Here is a 21,402-nt window from a genome sequence, read left to right on the forward strand (position 1 = left end):
TCGTTTCCATATTGTCCAGCTATGTCTGTAACATTTCACGTAAACCCTTTTTCTTACTCTTTCAAATGACTGCTCGACTTGTTGACTGCTCGAGCCACACAGACATTGTGGGCTAGGTTAGGAATGCTGTGTTGCATGTTAGCGCTATATTTTTTTGTTGCGTCATTACGTCATCTACCTACATTATATAGGTATGCACGTCAGCTTTGACATCGATTTTGCACATCGGCATTAAACTAGACATCGGGCCGATGTTGGCATTTTTAGCGACTATTCCGATATGCTTACCGCTATATCGTGCATCCCTAGTTTGTATGCTACATTTCAACCTGCAGTGTTTAGCCTAAATTGAGTAATCCCCTATAGATGATGTTCTAACCACAAAGCTTTCTGTAGGCTCATGAGAACGCCACTTACTTCCTGTATGATTCGGAGAAGGCATTATGTGGGTTAGACAGAGATCCGTTACCTTATGAAGAAGAACATTTAAGGGGGAAAGAGGAATTCCTATTGAAATTAGTAAGAGGGTTTTGTAAAAATGTTTTTAAAAATGACATTTTAGTACCCAATTTAATATGTGTAACATTAAGTAATACTGACACTGTTTCATTAACTTTTGATATTGATGATGTCCCTATAAACAAACTGCTCCTGTGTGTCTTTTAATCTTGCAAAGCAGAGAGGGCAAAGGAATTCCGTTTTAACTTTTCAGAGGTTTTACAAGGTATGGTCTTTACTTGCATGTATCACCAATATTCAATTATATCTGTTATTAGCTTTGAATAGGTTACATTATAGTATGCCTCAAAATTATGATTTAACAATATGCAGTACAATATACTTGTCTTGCTGTTCCCTCTGGGACCACCCATGTGAAAATGTATGCACGCATGACTGTAAATTAGATTAATGTGTCTGCTAAATGGCATGTATGTTGCATGGCTTGTTGATGTTTCTTTTCCTGGTCTTTTGATTGGTTTGTTTTTACTAGTCCCTTTATTTATTAGGCTTTGACTCATACTAAATGTTTTTTTATTTCTCATATCTGATTTTGAAGAAGCAAATTCATTGGATTGAAGGTATAGCTTCATTTCATCAAGGCCCTGCGACGGACTAGCGTCCTATCCAGGGGGTGTACTTGTTGGCTACATCATGCTGCCTGTGTTCGGCTGTGGTAGGCCTAGGGCTAGTCGAGTGGTTTCCGCTTTATATATATACATATCTATATATATATATACTGCTGCAGTTCAGCAGTATCACCATGACCACAACTTCCCTCTCAGAAATACAGAAGGAATTCAGAGCTGAGCTGTAGATATGATACGGTTCCACTCTGAACACCATAGTATGACTTCATTGGCAAGTAGTGAAGTATCACTAAAATCAGGAGAGTCACATTAAAGAATCCCAATGACCTATTAACTGTCTGTAATTACAGAGGAAGTGTATGTCCCCTAGACCCCCCTCCCACACAATGATTTTGATGGAAAGGCCAAGAACAGGCTCATTTGTGGAAAGGACTGTACTCTGAACATTGTTTATGATATGACTTTAAGACTATTTCCTTTTTGTAGGTAAACTTTCAGCGTATGACGCAGATGGCGATGGCGACTTCGATGTGGAGGACGCCAAAGTACTACTCGGCAAGTGCATTTTCTAATAATGACCTTTTTGTGACCTCTAAAATGTTACTCATGCATGACTGACTTGGTTTTCTTGTGTTTGAGTACCAGTGCCATGAACTTAACAGCTTACTTAGAGCTTACTTCAATGGGGAAAAACTCAAGTGGGTGGCGTTAACTTCCCTATGAATTGGTACTAAAACTTAAAATAAACAAATAGTTCCATGTAAGTACTCCTGCACAGAGTTGTTCAGCAGTAGCTATTTCATTTAGTATACGGCTCAAAAGAGCTTGAAGTCCTGTGGCAGCATCTACACAGCCTTATTTAACTTCGACAGTCTACAGTTCTGTTGTGCATTTGTGCTGAAAACCAACAATATTACTTATGGTTGTTGTAACGTTGGTCACCTGCCGCATGTACAGTATCTAAAATACTGCTTTATTACTGACACTTCTCATTTCCCACAATGCCTAGCCTAATAGCTCTTGTCCTGTGTATCCTAATAAATAAAGGGACTAATAAAGACTAAACCAATCAAAGACCAGAACAAATGACTGTACCTTACCAACCACAATCCCTAAACATAGCTGGCAACGACATTTCATAATTCGACACTTTCGAGAGCTACACTCAACTTTTAAAGGGGGATATTTTCTTGCCGCTCTTCTATTCGACTTATACGCCTCTTTCCTGCATTACCATCCACTTTATTCATTTCTCTTCCCTCTCTCCATCCTCTCGCTCCTCTTCTCTCCCCCTTGTTTTTCTCCTCTCTCTCGTCAGGCTTGACCAAAGATGGCGGTGAAATTACTAATGAAAACGCAGATTCCCTAGAGGAAATCTTCGGTATTTTAGCCGAGGAGGGCTCTGATTGGTTTTACGGCTTCTTCACGTTTCTCTATGATGTGATCACTCCTCCCGTAGAGAAGGATCCAGAGATTCCAGAGAGTCAGACAGCAGAGGAGGATGATGAGGAGGAGGAGGAGGGTGATGCTGGTACGTCCCAGAATGACGGTGGGGTTCAGGGCGTTATATTAGACCTACAGGATCAATAGCCAAAAGCTCCTGAGCGTTCGACTCCTAGCCTGCCGTCCACAAGGAGCAGAAGGAGACTAGTCTACTGGGTGAGGTCTAAGGTCACCCAAAGGTCACCCCCCCCCCCCCCCCCCATCTCTAACTGGAGGAAGTTGAATCTGGCGCTGATCCTGTCAAATGAAGGACTCTGTGAAAAGAGTGTCTGAAATAAGGATATTATGTTTTTGTCCTCGTCGACTTTGGCCTTGCTGCAATGGTGCTTGCCGTTGGGAATATTGACCTGGACTTTTGGGACTATGCTTTGTACTTTTTCTAAATCTACTTCTCACTGTCATTGTGATGCACTAATTCTTTGCTCATCTGTTTTCTGACCTGAATTAATCCTTTGTGCTATTCTAATCTTTTCATTTGTCCAAGTTAAACTGTGTTTCGCATTTAGTTGTAATTAATTTTTTTAATGTAAATTAATCACTTAATCTTTACTCTTAAGCCTTACAGTAATTCCTTTTACTGTAATTTCCATTTCTTCTATCTATATAACCATCCACTCACCATCTACATAACACTGTTCAGGCTTCTGATAACATTGGATGTTGCAATTCAGGTGACTCCTAGTTCAATTTGAAAAAAATGTCATATAGCTTTTTAAGCAAAGCAACGTTAGATGCTGAGTATAAAAACTGCATGAACTGCAGTAACAGATGACGTCAGCGTTGATCACATTTGTTTAGTTAGCTTGTTGTACTGTAGTAGTAATGTAAACTTAATTCAAAACATGCTGTATCTATTTGCATTGTCTGTCCTAAGACTAAGTCTAGAAGTCGCCTCTTTACCCAGCAGTAGGTCTAGGAAGACTGATTTTCTTAAATTCCTTTGACTCTATGTTATTAGGCTTACATATGGGAAGTGGTAACAGTGTGTTGTTGGAATGATGCAATGTGAATGACCACTTGAGCGGGGACTATTCTCTGAATGTGAAACTACTGTTTTGGTACTTATGTTTGTTAAACTTTTAACTGCTAATATACCACTATGCTATTATTGGATTGAAGAGAAGTTCCCGAACTTCACCCATCTCTTGCTAAACAGACCCATAAAGGTCAGCATGAACCCCAGAGTTTGGGAATGTCGTCCACGTTGACTTGTGGCCATCTAGGCTAAGTATTTACTGAGGGGTTTCGGACTGTTCAGTTTTTATTTACCAAAGGTCATGGAGACTAAGAGGGTGTATTTCTGTTTCAGACTGGAGGGACAACATTTTAGGCCATTTTAAGTAGGCATATTGCAAGATGTTGGCCTAGCCTATTATATATCTTGACATAAACAAAATGCAGTGTTCAGATATTTTATGTTGTGAGGTAGTTTGAACGTCTGTCTATGGAATAAATATGTTGATTGAACTCTTATATTTAGTGTCTGTCTACAAGCATGGGCACTCAATGGTTATGGGCATCGATTAAGTATTTTATGCATTTTGTACAGGATAGGAATAAGTGACTGGTTTCTGTTTGATATTGATTGAGCGATCGTGTCAAATTGGCGCTATGATGCACTCTTTGAAATTGGCACGTACAGTCCCCTCCGACATGGTCCATGCTGTCTCTAATTTCTTTTTGGGTTTTGTTTGTATGTTAGATGAAAAAGAGGTCCAAGTTCCTCCTCCCAAAATGGAAAGGCTGAAAAAAGGTACTTCCTCCTTGTTGGTCGCTCCCTGTGCGTGTTGTCATTGGCCAACATTTTTTGTTTGTTGCTCAACTCTCTCATGACCCTGCGTCCTTTAAAAAAAACATACTATGTCGAAATATGTCACTGTAGCTAATGGTTATTTTTTCCTTTTTTTTTGTTGAAAAGTCCAAACCAAAAGGTCTTTCCCAGTGTTAGTTATTTTCCAGAATTATTTTATTCTCCTTTGGGAATAAAATTGTCCTGTTTGTTTGTGCGTGTGTGTTTTAAGACAATTAATTTCTGGTGGGCATGACATGACATGACACACTGTGTGAGAATCAACCTTCTCTGGACTGTGACCCTTGGCTCTGTTTGCGTGTCTGCCAGGGATTTTGAAAACGCCTTTTGACAGACTGTTCAGCAGTCAGGGATCAGAGGTAGAAACTTGTATCAATCACGTGGTGTTTTGACCTGGAAGCAAAGTATAGTAGACAAAACCACATGCAACACCTCAGTCAAAACTGTTTAAATAACTTGTGTTAATAAACTGTTGCCTCATTTTGAAGAGCGAGAGAGAAAATAGGAGTTTTAGCTAGTGTGTATCCAACGAAGACCTGAGTTCGGACTCAAGTTGTGCAAGTAGAGAGGCTGGATTAATTTTAACTGTTCAATTTTAAATTAGACTGTTAATCTGTTTTCTCCATCCAGAGGTAGCCAACCTACTCCTCTACAATCCGGCCCAATTCAAGTTTTGAGCCTAAATCCTCTGTTGTGGTTAGACTGTGAATTTGTATGATGTAAGACAAACTGCAGCTCCTGCAGGCTTTTGCAAGGCACAATGGCATCTCAGTAGTGCATTCGGAAAGTATTCAGACACCTTGAGTTTTTCCATATTTTGTTACGTTACAGCCTTATACTAAAATTGATAAAATCGTTTCCCCCCCCCCTCAATCTACACATGATAACCCATAATGACAAAGCAAAAACAGGTTTTTAGAAATGTTTGCTAATTTAGAATTTTTTTACAAATGGAAATATCATATTTACATAAGTATTCAGACACTTTACTCAGTACTTTGTTAAAGCACCTTTAGCAGTGATTACAGCCTCGAGTCTCCTTGGGTATGACGCTCCAAGCTTGGCACATCTGTATTTGGGGAATTTCTCCCATTCTTCTCTGGAGATCCTCTCAAGCCCTGTCAGGTTGGATGGGGAATGTTGCTGCACAGCTATTTTCAGGTCTCTCCAGAGATGTTCGATTGGGTTGAAATCCGGGCTCTGGCTGGGCCACTCAAGGACATTCAGAGACTTGTCCCGAAGCCACTCCTGTGTTGTCTTTGCACTTTGATTAGGAAGGTGAACCTTCGCCCCAGTCTGAGTTCCTGAGCGCTCTGAAGCAGGTTTTCATCAAGGGTCTCTGTTCATCTTTGCCTCAATCCTGACTAGTCTCCCAGTCCCTGCCGCTGAAAAAACATCCCCACAGCATGATGCTGCCACCACCATGCTTCACTGTAGGGATGGTGCCAGGTTTCCTCCAGACGTGACACTTGGCATTCAGGCCAAAGAGTTCAATCTTCGTTTCATCAGATCAGAGAATGTTGTTTCTCAGTCTGAGGGTCTTTTGGTGCCTTTTGGCAAACTCCAAGCGGGCTGTCCTGTCTTTTACTGAGGAGTAGCTTCTGTCTAGCCACTCTACCATAAAGTCCTGATTGTTGGAGTGCTGCAGAGATAGTTGTCCTTCTGGAAGGTTCTCCCATCTGTACAGAGGAACTCTAGAGCTCTGTCAGAGTGACCATCTGGTCCCTGACCGAGGACCTTCTCCCCCGATTGCTCAGTTTGGGCGGGTGTCCAGCTCTAGGAAGAGTCTTGGTGGTTCCAAACTTTTTCCATTTAATGGAGGTCCTTTGTTCTTGGGGACCTTCAATGCTGCAGACATTTTTTGGCACCCTTCCCCAGATTTGTGCCTTGACACAATCCCTTCTCGGAGCTCTACAGACTATTCCAACCTTATGGCTTGGATGATCACTGGAAACAGGATGCACCTGAGCTCAATTTCAAGTCTCATAGCAAAGGGTCTGAATACATATGTAAATGGATATCTGTCCTTTTTTGTATATTTCTAAAAAGCTGTTTTCGCTTTGTCATTATGGGGTATTGTGTAGATTGCTCAGGATCTTTTTTGTATTCAATAAAATTAATGAGACTAACGTAACAAAATGTGAAAAGGTCAAGGGGCCTGAATACTTTCCGAAGGCACTGTGTGTGTATAGATAGATAGATAGATAGATAGATAGAGTTTGGTTACATTTGGGTCTCATTGCTTGTGTTATGAAAGACAAGGAACTAGGCAGCGCATTTGATTAACTTAGTTGTTTTCAGAGACTGAGGTTGACTTTGGAGTGATGATGTACTCTGGAATAGCATGATCAATTCTTCTTGATTTAACACACGCTTATTCACCTTTCTATTTGTCCTCTGAAAAATTGTCAGGGGAGAAGATTGGAGGTTCCTGTTCCAGAAACAGAAAAGCCAACCTACCTATTTTAATGGTTGTGAGTAGGGGTGCACGATATATCGGTGAACATATCGGACGATATTAGCTAAAAATGCCAACATGTCAAAGCTGACGTGCATACCTATATAACGTAGGGACATGACGTAATAACCCCACGTAAAATGTTGCGCTACACGTGCAACACAGCATTCCTAACCTGGCCCACAATGTCTGCTGTGTGGATCGAACAGTCGAGCAGTCATTTGAAAGAGTAATAAAATTTCAGCGAGACAACTTAAAGGCGAAATCCATTAACGCCAAGATAATGGAATTCATTGCCCTTGACAATCAACCGTTCTCTGTTGTGGGTGATGTTGGCTTTCACCGACTGATCGAGCACCGGTACAAATGTTACCCTACCAGAGTTACCCAATAATAGCGTCACTGCTATTAGCTTCACGACATACTATGGAACGCCATTTGGGTCTTTGCGTGTCAAAAAAGATAAACGCCAAATAACACTATTTGATGAGTCAAATAACACAGTTCTATTATAGAATGTTGTGTGTTCTGTATTTGCACGTGCAAGCCAAGCGCCACCACTACTATCAGTAGCACTGTCAAAGCTGTACAAAGTCTGCAAACAAGCAAACACCGGCCACGAACGATGTGCTTACAATACAGCGTTGGTAATAAATCATTATTTGTTTGACTGAAACTTCTGGGGTAGCTAGCTTTGGCTTGTTACCTAGCTAGCACCAATACAACCAGCCTGAAAACAATGACCAGTAGAAACTGCAGTCATTTTCATTATTCTTTGCAATGATTTAGGAATCCTTGTAAGTATTAGCTAGGTACCCACTTGTTGTTCACCAATTGAAATTGAACTTCAGTTCATGAAAATAAATAGCTAGCCAGCTACTTCACCCTGTTGCCCAAAGCTAACGTTATAAGCAGCCAGCTAGCTTCATCTGGCTAGTGACACTCGACTGGACTGGGTTATGTGTTGTGAAGCTAGCCACAATAAGGATTAGGCACAATAGTGGAAATTGCGGTTTGCCTTCAAAATAAAGGTACCTCTTTTGAAAGTGATGCAGGAGGTTTATTGGTGGAATCATGCCATATTTAGGCTAGATAATGTTAAGCAATGAAACGGGGTATTGTTGATAAAAGGTGAGGTGCACAGGTGAGCGAGTCGGTCAAGGATCGACTCAGACGAGGAGTTAAAGTTTAACAATCAGCAGTTTATTCAGAGTAAATATATTTGGTACTGCGCATGCGGGGCTCCGTCTTAGAATTCCGAGTGAGCTAAAAGAGGAGAGCCCCTAAAACAGGTTGATTACAGATTATATACAGTACAGAAAGTAGGTTGATTCTTTGAAGTCCTGGTCCTCTGGTTGGCTCTGGTCCGGGCGTAGTCCATGCTTATTGGTCCACCATTGTTGTTGAAGAATGTCCCTTGCTTAATGTCTGTTTTGAATTTCCCAACTGCCGTGGGTGCACAATGTTAATAAGCTTAGGATCCCTAGAAGCTCTATTAGGTATTAATGCGGTGTGTGTGGTTCTCTGTGTTTGAGTGTAAATGTGCGTGGGTGTGTGTGTGTCTACCAGCCATCAGCAGATATGTCATCACAAGATGAAGTCCCTTAGACCTCTGCGGTTGACCCAGTTCCTGTTTTCTTGGCTGTATGTGGAAACATTAGTATGGCATGCCAGAAGCAGGTTGTGCAACATACTGCAAACACACTTGTAATATAAGTTTATTTGCTTTGCCTTTTGTTACTAAAAGCTAATGCATAGATATAAAGGCCTATCTTGGCTTCAAGCATATATGAGCATAAAAGTTTTTCTTACAGTATCAGTCTACTCAGTGAAACCACAGAACACAACTGAAGAGTTTACGTAAATATTAGCATTGTAGCTCTTATCGCGGGACTGTGACTGGGGAGGTGATTTCACACAGTCTGCCTATTGTGTGTATTGACAGTCATATTGCACTGTACAGCTTTACATAAGGATTGGGATCAATGAAATGGGGGATCAGTCTACTCAATACCCAAGATTTTCTCCCAACGTCGCCCTCAGATTTATCAGACTCAAACATCCACGCAGTATTGGTTTTCCTCGGGAATAGTGTTCCATTGAATTGACCAACTAACTCTCATAGTCTCCAAGATGGCAGACTGAACACAGCTGTTTAGACCACCTCAAGATTAAAACGTAATATTCAATGTCGGTAAGTTAGACTAAATATTACCACTACTCAATCTGGTGGGTAATAACCTTCAATCTGGATAACACAAAACAAATCATATGACTAGAGAAATGTATCGACAAATATTACGAAAACAAGCAACACCCAAACATGACGGAGTGTAAGACGGGAACTTATTTCAAAACGAAAAGGTGACTCTTCTACAGACAGACAATTTAATATTTTCACCAGCGGGAATTGGAAAGGATCGAAACCGATCTGTTAAAATCAATAAATGACAAACTGGGTATACTTGAACTAGTCAGTAAGGATATAAATGAGTTAAAGGCTAGCCTCGAGATGAGTGACGAAAAAGCTGGGACATTGGAGAAAGACAAACAATCTAAAAGGGACAGTCAATAAGATTCAAACCGAAGTTAATGAACTTAAAAAGGAGAACATCGTTCTGAGAGAAGCCTTACTTGACATACAGACTAGATCCATTAGAGAACCTGGTACTTACAGGTGTCCAAGAGAAGCAAGTAGAAGTTCCTCCTTACAGCGCTTCAGATCCCAAGCGAAGCTATCAACAAAATCCAACTCGAACGTGTACACCGCTTCGGGCAGAGGTATGAATGCCCAATCGTTGCCAAATTTGCTTTCTTTAAAGATAAAATAATGGTTAAAAGCCTGGGTAAAAGACTTGCTGGCACGAATGACCAGTTCCTGAAGGAAATTGCACGGCGTAAAGTGCTGTATCCAATTTAAGGAAAATAGGTTGAAAGGGAAATGCGTAGCTAACGTGGTTGATAAACTGTACATTGATAACCAGTGGTTGAGACAAAGACCCATGACTATTTTAAAAATGACAAAGTTCTCAGAGAAGGGAAATAATGAAACACACAATTCTAGCCCAGTTATGGATTGTAATAATACAACAAAATATAGTTTTTCTATCTATCTTCAGATATAACTAATTGGAACACAAAAGCACTAATTCAACATGGTGGAGATAAAAACTCAGTTATTAGCAGGCACAGTATGTGTGGATGGATGGTGTGTGTTTTTCGGTGTTTGGGAAAGTGTGGTATTGAGTGAGAAAGTAAATGGTCGCATATCCCAGAACCAATGTATTTCTGTGAGCTTGGCTTTCAATGTTGTGCAGATGAGGGATATACATTTATTTATTGTCCTATTATGGTGGAACAGCGTTAAAAAAAAATTATTATACATCTAATTTATTTATTGTCCTATCATGGGAACTAAAAAATTTTCAATAAATTATACATCTTATTTATTTATGGTCCTATATTGATGGAACGGTCCACAACTCTATAACCTAGACACCCACCTGAACGACCCAGATACTAAGGAGAAGTCACAATCTGTTTTATGGGCCTGCTGTAAGCGGCCTGTATGCAGCCAAAATGCGGTCAGAGACCTTCTTGGAGCAGCACCGTTCCCTCAAGATTCTGAGCCTGCCTGGCAAGGTTGGTCCTGCAAAGCCTCCTGATGGGAGAGCATAATATACAGGGAAATTCTCAAAGCTGCTAATGAAAACCTTGACGACCTTGTACCTAGCCGGTGGGGATTCTGATGTGGTGCCCCCACCCAGGCAGTAGCAGTGCTGGCAACACTAGCTGCAGTAACCCATGGGGAGGGGGTCACACTCGGACATTCAGAGAGGGGGCATATCATATTATTGTGGCCCTGGTGGCACAAAATCAAAGGTCTGACTGCACGGAGATGCTTGGGACTATGGTCACTACGGGGGACCATGTGTGGGTTTCAGGGGAAGGGGGTATATCTGACCTCCATCATCTAGGACGTGACAATGGTTAATCAAATCTCCCAATTTCTGCCCATTTTTTTGCGCAGTTTTGCAGGCCTTCTCATACAGCTGCAACTGTATATGCATTCGTAAATCAAGACCTTTCTCGAGTTGGGCTCTGGGATGGTCCAACTGTTGAGAATCTGAGTCTGTGGTTGTTGTGGGGGAAAGGTATTGAGAGTGTATGTGGAAGAGGTTCCTTTGTTCTCCTGTGAATGTCTCTCTCTATACTGCATGGCCATGAGGAGAGAGACTCCTCTAGGAATTTATTACCTACGATAAAACAGCCTGGGTGTAGGGGGAAGAGGTGGTGAGAGAGCAAGAGAGGGGGATGGTGCTCGCTGTACCCAAAGAGGGCTATGTCATGACAAGGTGTATCCCACAACTGTTGCGATGGAGTGAAAGACGTTAGGGACAATATAGGATGATTCACAATAATTGTTTGCTAATATAATAATTGCTTGCCATAATGTAATTTTGGTAATGGTGAGACTGGTGTGAGGTCAAAATCCTTTGCATAAATTGCCTACATTACTACAAATATTAATAGCTAATTATATATAATACAAAAATCGAGGTGAGGGCAATGGAAATGTATTTGGCGGTTGATCTGCTTCTGTTCTTTTCAAAGAATGTGTCCCGGTCTCTCCGGGGCTATGGGATCCGGGGGGGTTGGGGGTGGTCTGCCGGGCATTGGGATGAGAACCCAACTCGGGATGAGGAGGGCTTTTAGCAGGTGGAATAGTGGGGACCTATTCGGAGGTTTACTTAGTAGCAATGCAAATATCATGGTACAGTTATACAGACACTCAATCATCATATTACTTTTTAATGGTACTTTTACAAACCATATATTTTGAAAAATAGATTTGAAACCTTTGTCTCATTATGGTAAGTGGTGAGAAGTATAACCAGTTGTAATTGTAATGTCTTAGCAGAAAATAAGACGATCAGTATTTACCTGGCTAAAAGAGAAGGAATATAATATCTGTTTACAGGAAACTCAATTCAACAATTTTAGATTAAGTTTTGTGGAAAAAGGACTGGGGGACTAAATATATTTCTCCCATGGGCAAAGAAATTCATAAGGGGTTATGCTATAGAGTAATTTAAATCCAAATGTGCAAATTGTCCGAACAGATCATCAAGGTAGATGGATTATTTGAAATATGTTATTGAACAATAAACATATGGCTTATTAACCTATACGGTCCAAATAATGATGATCCAAGCTTCTTTGAAAGTATATATAAGAATTTACCAACTCTACAAGCAACAATTATTATGGTGGGGGATTTCAATACGGTTTTAAATACCTCTATGGACCGTAATGTTAATCACACTACAAACTATCATCCTCAGGCACTTAAAGAAATCATGAATGCCATGGATATATTGGAATTAGTGGATGTATGGAGGCTTAAATACCCTGACCTAGTGAAATATACATGGCGGAGGCTTAATCAAGCTAGTCATCTTGATTACTTTGTCATTCTCTCTAGCACCAAAAGTTTAAAAAGTGTTGATGGGGGACAGAATGCGGTCGGATCATCACAATTGGCGTATACATTACTCTTACTGAATTTCCATGTGGGCGAGGATATTGGAAATTTAATCAAAGCCTACTGGATGATAACTTGTTTATAACTAGGACAGAAGAATTTATAACTGATTTTTCCGACATAACATAGGTACAGCAGATCCCCTTATTGTATGGGACACTTTTAAATGTGCCTTTAGAGGTCATGGAATTCAGTATTCATCTATGAAACAAAAGTAATTTAGATCAAGAGTCCATATTAACAAAGGAAATATCATGTCTAACAGAACAGATAGATGGCAATACAAACTGTACCATAGAGGCTCCGTATAAGTTAGAGGAAAAACAAAAAGAAATGGAGGAACTTATTCAAGAATGATCCAGTGTAATATATTATAAAAAATAAAGCAAACTGGATGGAATATGGGGAAAATGCACCAAATTCTTTTTCAATCTTCAACAATCTTCAATAAAAATGTATTAAAACTTGTTACAAATGGAGTAACGCATGATTCACTGAATTATATTTTGAAAGAGGAAGTAAAGTACTTAAAGAATATGTTTTCTTTTCAGTCTCCTCCATCTCCACTAACCGAAGCTAATTGTATGGAATTTTTTTTCCTATTAATAATGTAAAATTAACAACTGTACAGAAAGACTCATGTGAAGGCCAAATTACAGAGGAACTTCTTGATGCAATTAAAGCCTTTAAGGCTGGGAAAACTCCAGGGATGGAAGTATATCAAACTTTTTTTGATATACTCAGGACCATTATTAGCATGTTTTAATTACTCCTATATAAACAGTAGATTATCAGACACGCAACAAGGTCCGATTTTCATTATTACTGAAACAGGATCCAAGTGGTGTGTATATATAAATATCCAGTCCATTTAAAAAATTGGAGGCCTCTTACACTTCAGTGTTGTGATGCAAATATTCTAGCTAAATGCTTTGCGCATAGAATTAAAAAGGTATTGTCAAATATGATTCATCCTAATCACAGGTTTTTTACATGGACAATACATTGGAGATAATATAAGACAAGTACTGGAAACAATAGAATACTATGAAATATCGGGGACACCAGGCCTGGTTTTCATAGCTGATTTTGAAAAGGCTTTTGATAAAGTACGACTGGAGTTTATATATAAATGCCAAGAATATTTGAATTCTGTAGAATCTCTTATAAAATGGGTTAGTCATGTATAGTAACTCTATGTGTAAAATAGTAAATAATGGCTACATCTCAAAGTTTTAAACTGTCTAGAAGAGTAAAACAAGGTTGTCCACTATCGGCATTGCTTATGGTTTTGCTTACACCTGCTTTTTAAATTATATGAACAAAAAAATATCATATTTTATTTGGAATGGCAAGCCAGACAATTAAAAGGGCCTACTTATATAACGAATATGAATTTGGAGGGCAGAAATGATTAAATATTAAAGCATTAGACCTCTCACTAAAGACATCAGTCATACAAAAAGTATACTTAAATCTGACATGGTTCTCTAGTAAATTAGTAAGAATGTCTCACCCCATGTTCAACAATGACCTTTTTCCCTTTATTCAGATTACAACTGCTCACTTTCGGTTATTTGAAAATGAAATTTTTAAACAAGCCTTAGAAAGTTGTCACACATGCAGCTAACACAGACATATGGAAATGTCTGCTCTACCCAAAATGTGAGGTTATCTTTCATTCATTCATGAATAAAATCATCAGCCATATTTTTGGAGACGTTGAGTTTAGATTCTACATCAGACCACATTTCTCTGGGGCGTGGACAATGGTCCGAGGTATGTCGATTTGAACATTGTTTGAGGAAATACACTATTTTTAATGACCCCCAAAAACCATTCATGTTGACACCAATGGAGACAAAAGCTAAAATTGTTTGCATTCAGGACAACTTCGCATTCTTAGGTGTAATTCCTGAATAATACTTTAAAGATTTTGGGTTAGCGGATGAACAGGGTGGCTATTGTAAAGCTACTTGTTTGAGTAGTTGGTTAAGGGTAGAGCTTACAATTGTCTTACCTTGTGAGTAGTTTATAAGATACGTGGTCAAATTTGCTCACATAACTGCATTGTTGTTTATGCCACTGTTTTCACACGCATTGTATTGCTAACTACTGTGCTACATCTTTAGTCCCTTCCTAAAGCAAAGGGGACTGGTAGCTACACTAGGTATTCCTGGAAGTTTTTCTAACAGGCCAACTATCAACCATGGCTGTAATTTATTGTGAAGTAGCACTAATGGCCCATTCCTACTGACAGAGCCAGTGTAACTGAGTCAGGTTCATAGGCCTCCTTGCTCGCACACGCTTTTTCAGTTCTGCCCACACAAGAAATTGGTACCTCCGCACTGATAAGTGCTGCCACAGAAACTCTGGGAGCATTCATTACAACTGCAGAAGCATTCATTAGTGTGTGGGTATCTGTCTATCTTTCATTTGTGTACTTTTTGTACCCTGCAAGTCACTGAATGTGTGTACACTACTTTAAAACGAGTTACAATGCAATATAAGAGCAACGACTAGCATATTTGTGTGTATTTTTTACTTTGCTACAAACATTTACATCATCCTACCATTTTCTAACATACAAGTGGTAATATCATAATAATGTCAAAAGATAATGACAGAAAAAACAATATCTGACTAGAGACGTGAAGAAAGATCCATTTCAGACTAGAGACGTGAAGTATGATAATTTGCTTGAAGTGGGGGTTTTTTCTTCTCCGTTTGAAAATGAAACGGAGATATTTGTGTTAGTATAAGGTGTTTCTCAGTGAATTGAAATGTCTGTAAAATACCTATCTTAAATACAGATTTAAATACGAGCGCTATAGACTCAATTGTTAACTGTCAACTGTGTGTTATCAGTTCTCGATTTCCACTTATATGCTAGTTAAATAATATTTATTGTGTTAGCTAGCTATTGTAGGTTTTTTTGTGTGTGATGACAATAAGATTGGTCCTTTAGAGAGAGAAATGTATCTGCAGTAAAACCTGAGCACCTCTTTGCATATTATGTGAAAAGCCTTATGAAACCAGGCTGTACATATATTTTTTTCGTAGATACTAGATTATGCATTTTTAGTGAGAGGGTGACACTCTCCGGGTGGAACAACCTACCAACTCTTTTTAGAGCACTGTTATTGCCATTTACCAGTTGTAAATCCTACCTGTACTGTGTTTTATTGCTGTAAAGGTATTATTTAGAAATTGGATAACAGAAAAAAAGACAATCTTTGTGTTTGAAACAGCTGAGGTGTATTTTCATAATTATATGTTGGCCTTTTCTTGATTTGGTGAAGCATAAATCTTATCAGGTGCTGGTAGGACTGCTGAAACACCAATTTCAAGTTATTTGTTGAGTCATATCATTTCTGACTTATTTTTTGGTCCAAAAATGCAATGATACCTGATAAGGAAAGCTTGTGTCCTCAATGTAAAGCCTCTGATTATTAAAGATCACTTCTCAAATTGGCGTGTGCTCCTTCAATAGCAATAACTACTTTATCTATAGCAACTTTCATACAAAATGTTGTAGCCCAACCCCAGCGTGTTTCATCTTCAAGCATGTAGTACATATTTTGTTCTTTACATTAGGAATAGTGCCCTATTCGCTCAGATTGCCACTAGCCCTGATATGTGATTGATAAACTGTCAATGTTGACATTGCTTAGGGCATGGCCAGGACTGTCAAAGGATCCCCTTAAAATAACCAAACAGGGTAGGAGGGGGTTAATAGTTCAGGATGTCATATCCATCTGTGTGACTAATGGCCCATGGAAGTGTTCCCATACCTGCTGGATCAGGCACTGTTACGTCAAAATGTAAACCCAAGTCAGTTGTGCACTGTTGATGACTTCTTTCATTTCCCTTCATCTTTATAGAAACTATTCTTTAATTTATTGGCCTTATGGTTCAAAAAACTAGAGCCCAATCAATATGTTTGTTTGGTTCCGATACAGAGTTTTGGGGGAGGGAGACAAAACCATTTTTTTACTGCAGGGAAATAAAAAGTTACATTTTTCTACACTGAATTCTCATAAATTGCCATCCAAAGAGCAATTATCTAATAGCTATGCTTCAGATAATGATTTCTTACATTGTGAGAATAATGACACGTGATGAGAATGACCAAGTGTTCACATAAGAGATTCCCTTTTGTCATCCTATTTATAGAATATCGGTTATCGGGTGATAGTGATATATCGGTACAATATAATATCGTGAACCAATATATCGGTCGGGCTCTACAAAATACCTAATTCTTTGGTTATTCTCACTTCTTGTAACATTTGAATGTATTTAAATCAATTGTATTCCTGACAGTTGAAATTGATACTCTTGTGAAATAGTTATTGTTTTGTCTGTGTTGCAAATAGTCTAGCCGAGATTGGATTTCTAGAGTTGTGTGGTGGTGAGAAATGGCATATTTTTTTAACCTAATGTTTCACGTGCCCACATGAACATTTCCAAACTAACAGGACTGAAGGAGAGGCCGGTTTCTGTGTTGCTGAGGGAAGCCAAGGAGGAATCTGCTGTGAAAGAACCAGGTAAGACCACTCCTTCTTGAGTGATTCTTTTTCAGGAATTTCGTGCAAGGACCAAATTTAGTGTCCATTCATATTGCATAAAGGAAGGTATTATCTTACTTACACAAACATACTCGTCTTACCCCAAAAACACAGATGCATAATGTGATTTGTTCCATCTTGCCTTACCAAGAGACAATGAGGATGTGATACTACATTGAAAAAATTACCGTGATGTCAAAGATGCCTGTGTACATATCCTCACCAGATTTTTTTTTTTTTTCGAGGACAGGTTAGAGTGGGTGTAACTCTCACTCAACTGAAGCCCTCTGGGCTTATTTGTTAACAGAAAATGTATTTGTCCTGTCCTACAGCTACAGTACCAGTCAAAAGTTTGGACACACCTACTCATTGAAGGGGTTTCCTTGATTTGTACTATTTTCAACATTGTAGAATAATAATAAAGACATCAAAATGATGAAATAACACATATGGAATCATGTAGTAACCAAAAAAGTGATAAACATTTTTTGTATTTTTATTGATTCTTCAAAGTAGCCACCCTTTGTCTTGATGACAGCTTTGTACACTCTTGGCATTCTCTCAACCAGCTTCACCTGGAATTATTTTCCAACAGTCTTTAAGAAGTTCCCACATGTGAAGCACTTGTTGGCTGCTTTTCATTCACTCTGCAGTCCAACTCATCCCAAACCATCTCAATTGGGTTGAGGTCGGGTGATTGTGGAGGCCAAGTCATCTGATGCAGCACTCCATCACTCTCCTTGGTCAAATAGCCCTTACACAGCCTGGAGGTGTGTTGGGTCATTGTCCTGTTGAAAAGCAAATGATAGTACCACTAACCGCAAACCAGATGGGATGGAGCATCGCTGCAAAATGCTGTGGTAGCCATGCTGGTTAAGTGTGCCTTGAATTCTAAATAAATCACAGACCGTGTCACCAGCAAAGCACACCCACACCATCACACCTCCTCCATGCTTCATGGTGGGAACTACACGGGGAGATCATCCATTCACCTACTCTGCATCTCACAAAAACAAGGCGGTTGGAACCAAAAATCTCAAATTTGGACTCATCAGACCAAATGACAGATTTCCACTGGTCTAATGTCCATTGGTCGTGTTTCTTGGCATTTCTTATTGGTGTACTTTAGTAATGGTTTCTTTGCAGCAATTCGACCATGAATGCCTGATTTCACGCAGTCTCTGAACAGTTGTTGAGATGTGTCTGTTACTTGAACTCAGTGAAGCATTTATTTGGACTGCAATTTCTGAGGGTGGTAACTCGAATGAACTTATCCTCTGCAGCAGTGGTAACTCTGGATCTTCCTTTTCTGTGGTGGTCCTCATGAGAGCGAGTTTCATTATAGCGCTTGATGGTTTTTGCGACTGCACTTTCAAAGTTCAAGAAAGGTTTCTGGATTGACTGACCATGTCTTAAAGTAATGATGGACTGTCATGTCTCGCTATTGTTATTTTACTGCTGCTCTTTAATTACGTGTTACTTTTATTTCTTATTCTTATCTGTATTTTTTAACTGTATTGTTGGTTAGGGGCTTGTAAGTAAGCATTTCACTGTAAGGTCTACACCTGTTCTATTCGACGCATGTGACTAACAAAATTTGATTTGATTATTTGAGCTATTCTTGCCATAATATGGACTTGGTCTTTTACCAAATAGGGCTATCTTTTGTATACCACCCCCACCTTGTCACAACACAACTGATTGGCTCAAATGAATTAAGAAGGAAAGAAATTCCACAAATTAACTTTTAACAAGGAACACCTGTTAATTGAAATGTATTGCAGGTGACTACCTCATGAAGCTGGTTGAGAGAATGCCAAGGGTGTGCAAAGCTGTCATCAAGGCAAAGGGTGGCTACTTTGAAGAATCTCAAAAATAAAATATATTTTGATTTCTTTAACACTTTTTTGGTTACTACATGATTCCATGTGTATTATTTCATAATTTTGATGTCTTCACTATTATTCTACAATGTTTCGTTACCCAGATAAACATCTTAAAACACCACCTAGTATAGTTGTGTTGGAAATCCTCATTCAATGTGATGGGCAGAGTTTGCACTGTAGGACCCGTGGAATGACCCACAACCAGGACACATTCTCTAGCATGACGTTGGTGTTTGGTCAGCGACTGTCACAATAGGAAGATATTTGAATGAAAAAACGTATGCATGAACTCCGGCCAGCAGAACCCCATACAACTACAATGACAAATTATGAAGGAGTTGTGCTACACTGCCTGGACATGCAGTACTGTCAACTAGTCTAAAAAGGAATGTAAGCTGTGGTTTGTATCTCAAAGAGAGGGTAAAACTCCCACTTACGACAGATGCGTTTTGACAAACATGTCTTCATAAGGATATAGTCCCTGCCCTAAACGAATGTCCTTGGATTGTAAAATTCAACTTTTGAGCCGAGCCCATTGTTAAGGAAGTAGTCCAGACAACAGAGAGGACTGAGGAAGAAGAGCAGCATCCACCGACCCCATCACAGGAGCTGCAGGCCCCTGAAGGGGAGAGTCTGAATGCTGAGGGAGCTCTAGTCAAATCGGAAGCTACCTCTGAGGAATTTTTTGAGGGGAAACTGGAGGTTAAGGCAGGCTCATTTGAGGCTCTCTCTGAGGCTGCTGTCCAGGTAGAGGAAGGTGAATACCCCTCTTGATAAAACATTGTCTGTCCCAATCCCACCAGGGTACGAATGTAAACATCATTATCACCTGCTACATACTGTCATCATGGTTTATATCAACTGCTGCTCCATTTCCTCCATGTGTAGCTAAGCATAGTCCCATCAACATGTCAGTCTGTTGGCATACAGTTTCAGTGGGGAGATATGTGTTTCAGTGGGGAGATATGTGTACTGTGACTCTTCAGACAAATACATTCCATTCACTCTGTTGCTGTGCTTCATTGCAGAATAATGGAATCACAGAATATAATTGGTTTCTGTCCATTTGCAATAGCAATACATGTCCTGTCTGTTCCTTCCAGATGCTGTCCCCACTCCTCCTGATGATGATGGTAAGATGGTATATTTTCTCTTTCCGTCTTAACCATCAGACTGTAACATTCACCAGCCTATCCACTGACCTTTTTTAATGTCGTTACTCATAACAGTTGATGGATCTCAGAACACGGATGTGGAATCTGAAATCCAAGGTTTGTGTGACTCAGACTAATAGTGAATGATAGAGGTAGTCGAGAGCGTGTAGTGCTCTTCTCTCCACTCACCTCAGTCATGTAGCATCGTTGGTCCCGGCCACACAGAGACGGATCAAATGCCTGAAGAAGACATTACACATCCGTTGATCAATAAAAAATTATACTAATTTCAACTTTGGCTGTCTTTTATCTCTGCAAGCCCTCAAAGATTGAACCCATAGAAGAACCATTGGCCCGATCCGTTTTGGATGGATACTAAATCTCTTTGCGGTCGGCACCGGCCTCTTATCCATTCTTTCGTGTAACTCGTTCTTATCATCATGATTTGGAATTCAATAAAAAGCTGCTATTCAGATTCAGAGATCTTATCATAACATTTATTGATTTTTTTGTATTGAGATTGCTCTGCCGCACATGTTATGATAATACCTTTGGAAAGATGCGGGAATTGCTAGGCTCCGTTCATTTAATACCATACCTTTTTAAACCTACTGTGATGGCTCATCCTTCTGAAAGGGCTGGAGAGGTTAAAGCAATGGCAGGACCAGTAACCTGCTTGGCCCAGTGCTCCCTCTCCTATTCCCATAGAAAATGTTTTTTAACTAGGCCCTGGATGTTGCTTTGGGGGCCTTGAGAACCACCCGAAAAGGTAGCAGGAGCCTTTCTGGAAACTGCACAAACTGATACGATCCGCCTGGGAAAAGTAATAATGGGGAAGCACTGGCTTGGCCCACTACCTGCCAATAAAAGCATACTGTAGCTGTCAATGGCCACAACAGCAATAGGCTAAGCACATAACTGCAAACCGGCTTAGTTTGAAATCCCATCAAGCTCAGTTTAACCCTAGTTAAAAAGCTTCTGCTGTACAGTATGGTGTGACTGCTTTCCAAGTTTCAGTATTTATTCTCTCTTCCTCAAGCTTCATGTCAATGTCATTTCAGCTGCTGTCCCTCTCCCCCCGATATCAGATGGTTTTATCCCAGGTATGTTTTACATCTTCTCTTAATGAAATGTGACAACAATTATAAATCACATGCTATGTTATAGCAATGGCTAGCACAACATGTTATAATAAATCACAAAATGGGCTCTTATACATACTCGTAATGTAACCGAGTGGCGCAGCGGTCTAAGTCACTGCATCTCAGTGCAAGAGGCGTCACTACAGTTCCTGGTTCGAATCCAGGCTGTATCACATCCGGCCGAGATTTGCAGACTCGTAGGGCGGCGCACAATTGGCCCAGCGTCATCTGGGTTTGGCTGGGGT

The 21,402-nt window shown here is 39.8% G+C and overlaps 1 protein-coding gene across 8 annotated transcripts in view; it reads left to right on the forward strand.

The window, feature by feature from the left end:
• The window catches only part of LOC139583375 (aspartyl/asparaginyl beta-hydroxylase-like), a 54,793-nt gene that overhangs the window by 20,363 nt on the left and 13,028 nt on the right, over positions 1 to 21,402 (forward strand). For 2 of the 8 annotated variants that reach the window (XM_071414383.1, XM_071414385.1), the window contains exons 3-8: positions 677 to 724; positions 1,575 to 1,643; positions 16,886 to 16,954; positions 19,965 to 19,994; positions 20,091 to 20,132; positions 21,077 to 21,118. In XM_071414383.1, the coding sequence (XP_071270484.1) occupies positions 677 to 724; positions 1,575 to 1,643; positions 16,886 to 16,954; positions 19,965 to 19,994; positions 20,091 to 20,132; positions 21,077 to 21,118 (300 nt within the window). The remainder of the gene's footprint in view (positions 1 to 676; positions 725 to 1,574; positions 1,644 to 16,885; positions 16,955 to 19,964; positions 19,995 to 20,090; positions 20,133 to 21,076; positions 21,119 to 21,402) is intronic. The other 6 variants (XM_071414387.1, XM_071414389.1, XM_071414384.1 and 3 more) reach the window with 5 other exon arrangements.

The sequence above is a fragment of the Salvelinus alpinus genome, chromosome 8, assembly GCF_045679555.1.
Source record: "Salvelinus alpinus chromosome 8, SLU_Salpinus.1, whole genome shotgun sequence".
In the NCBI taxonomy this organism is placed as follows: domain Eukaryota; kingdom Metazoa; phylum Chordata; class Actinopteri; order Salmoniformes; family Salmonidae; genus Salvelinus; species Salvelinus alpinus.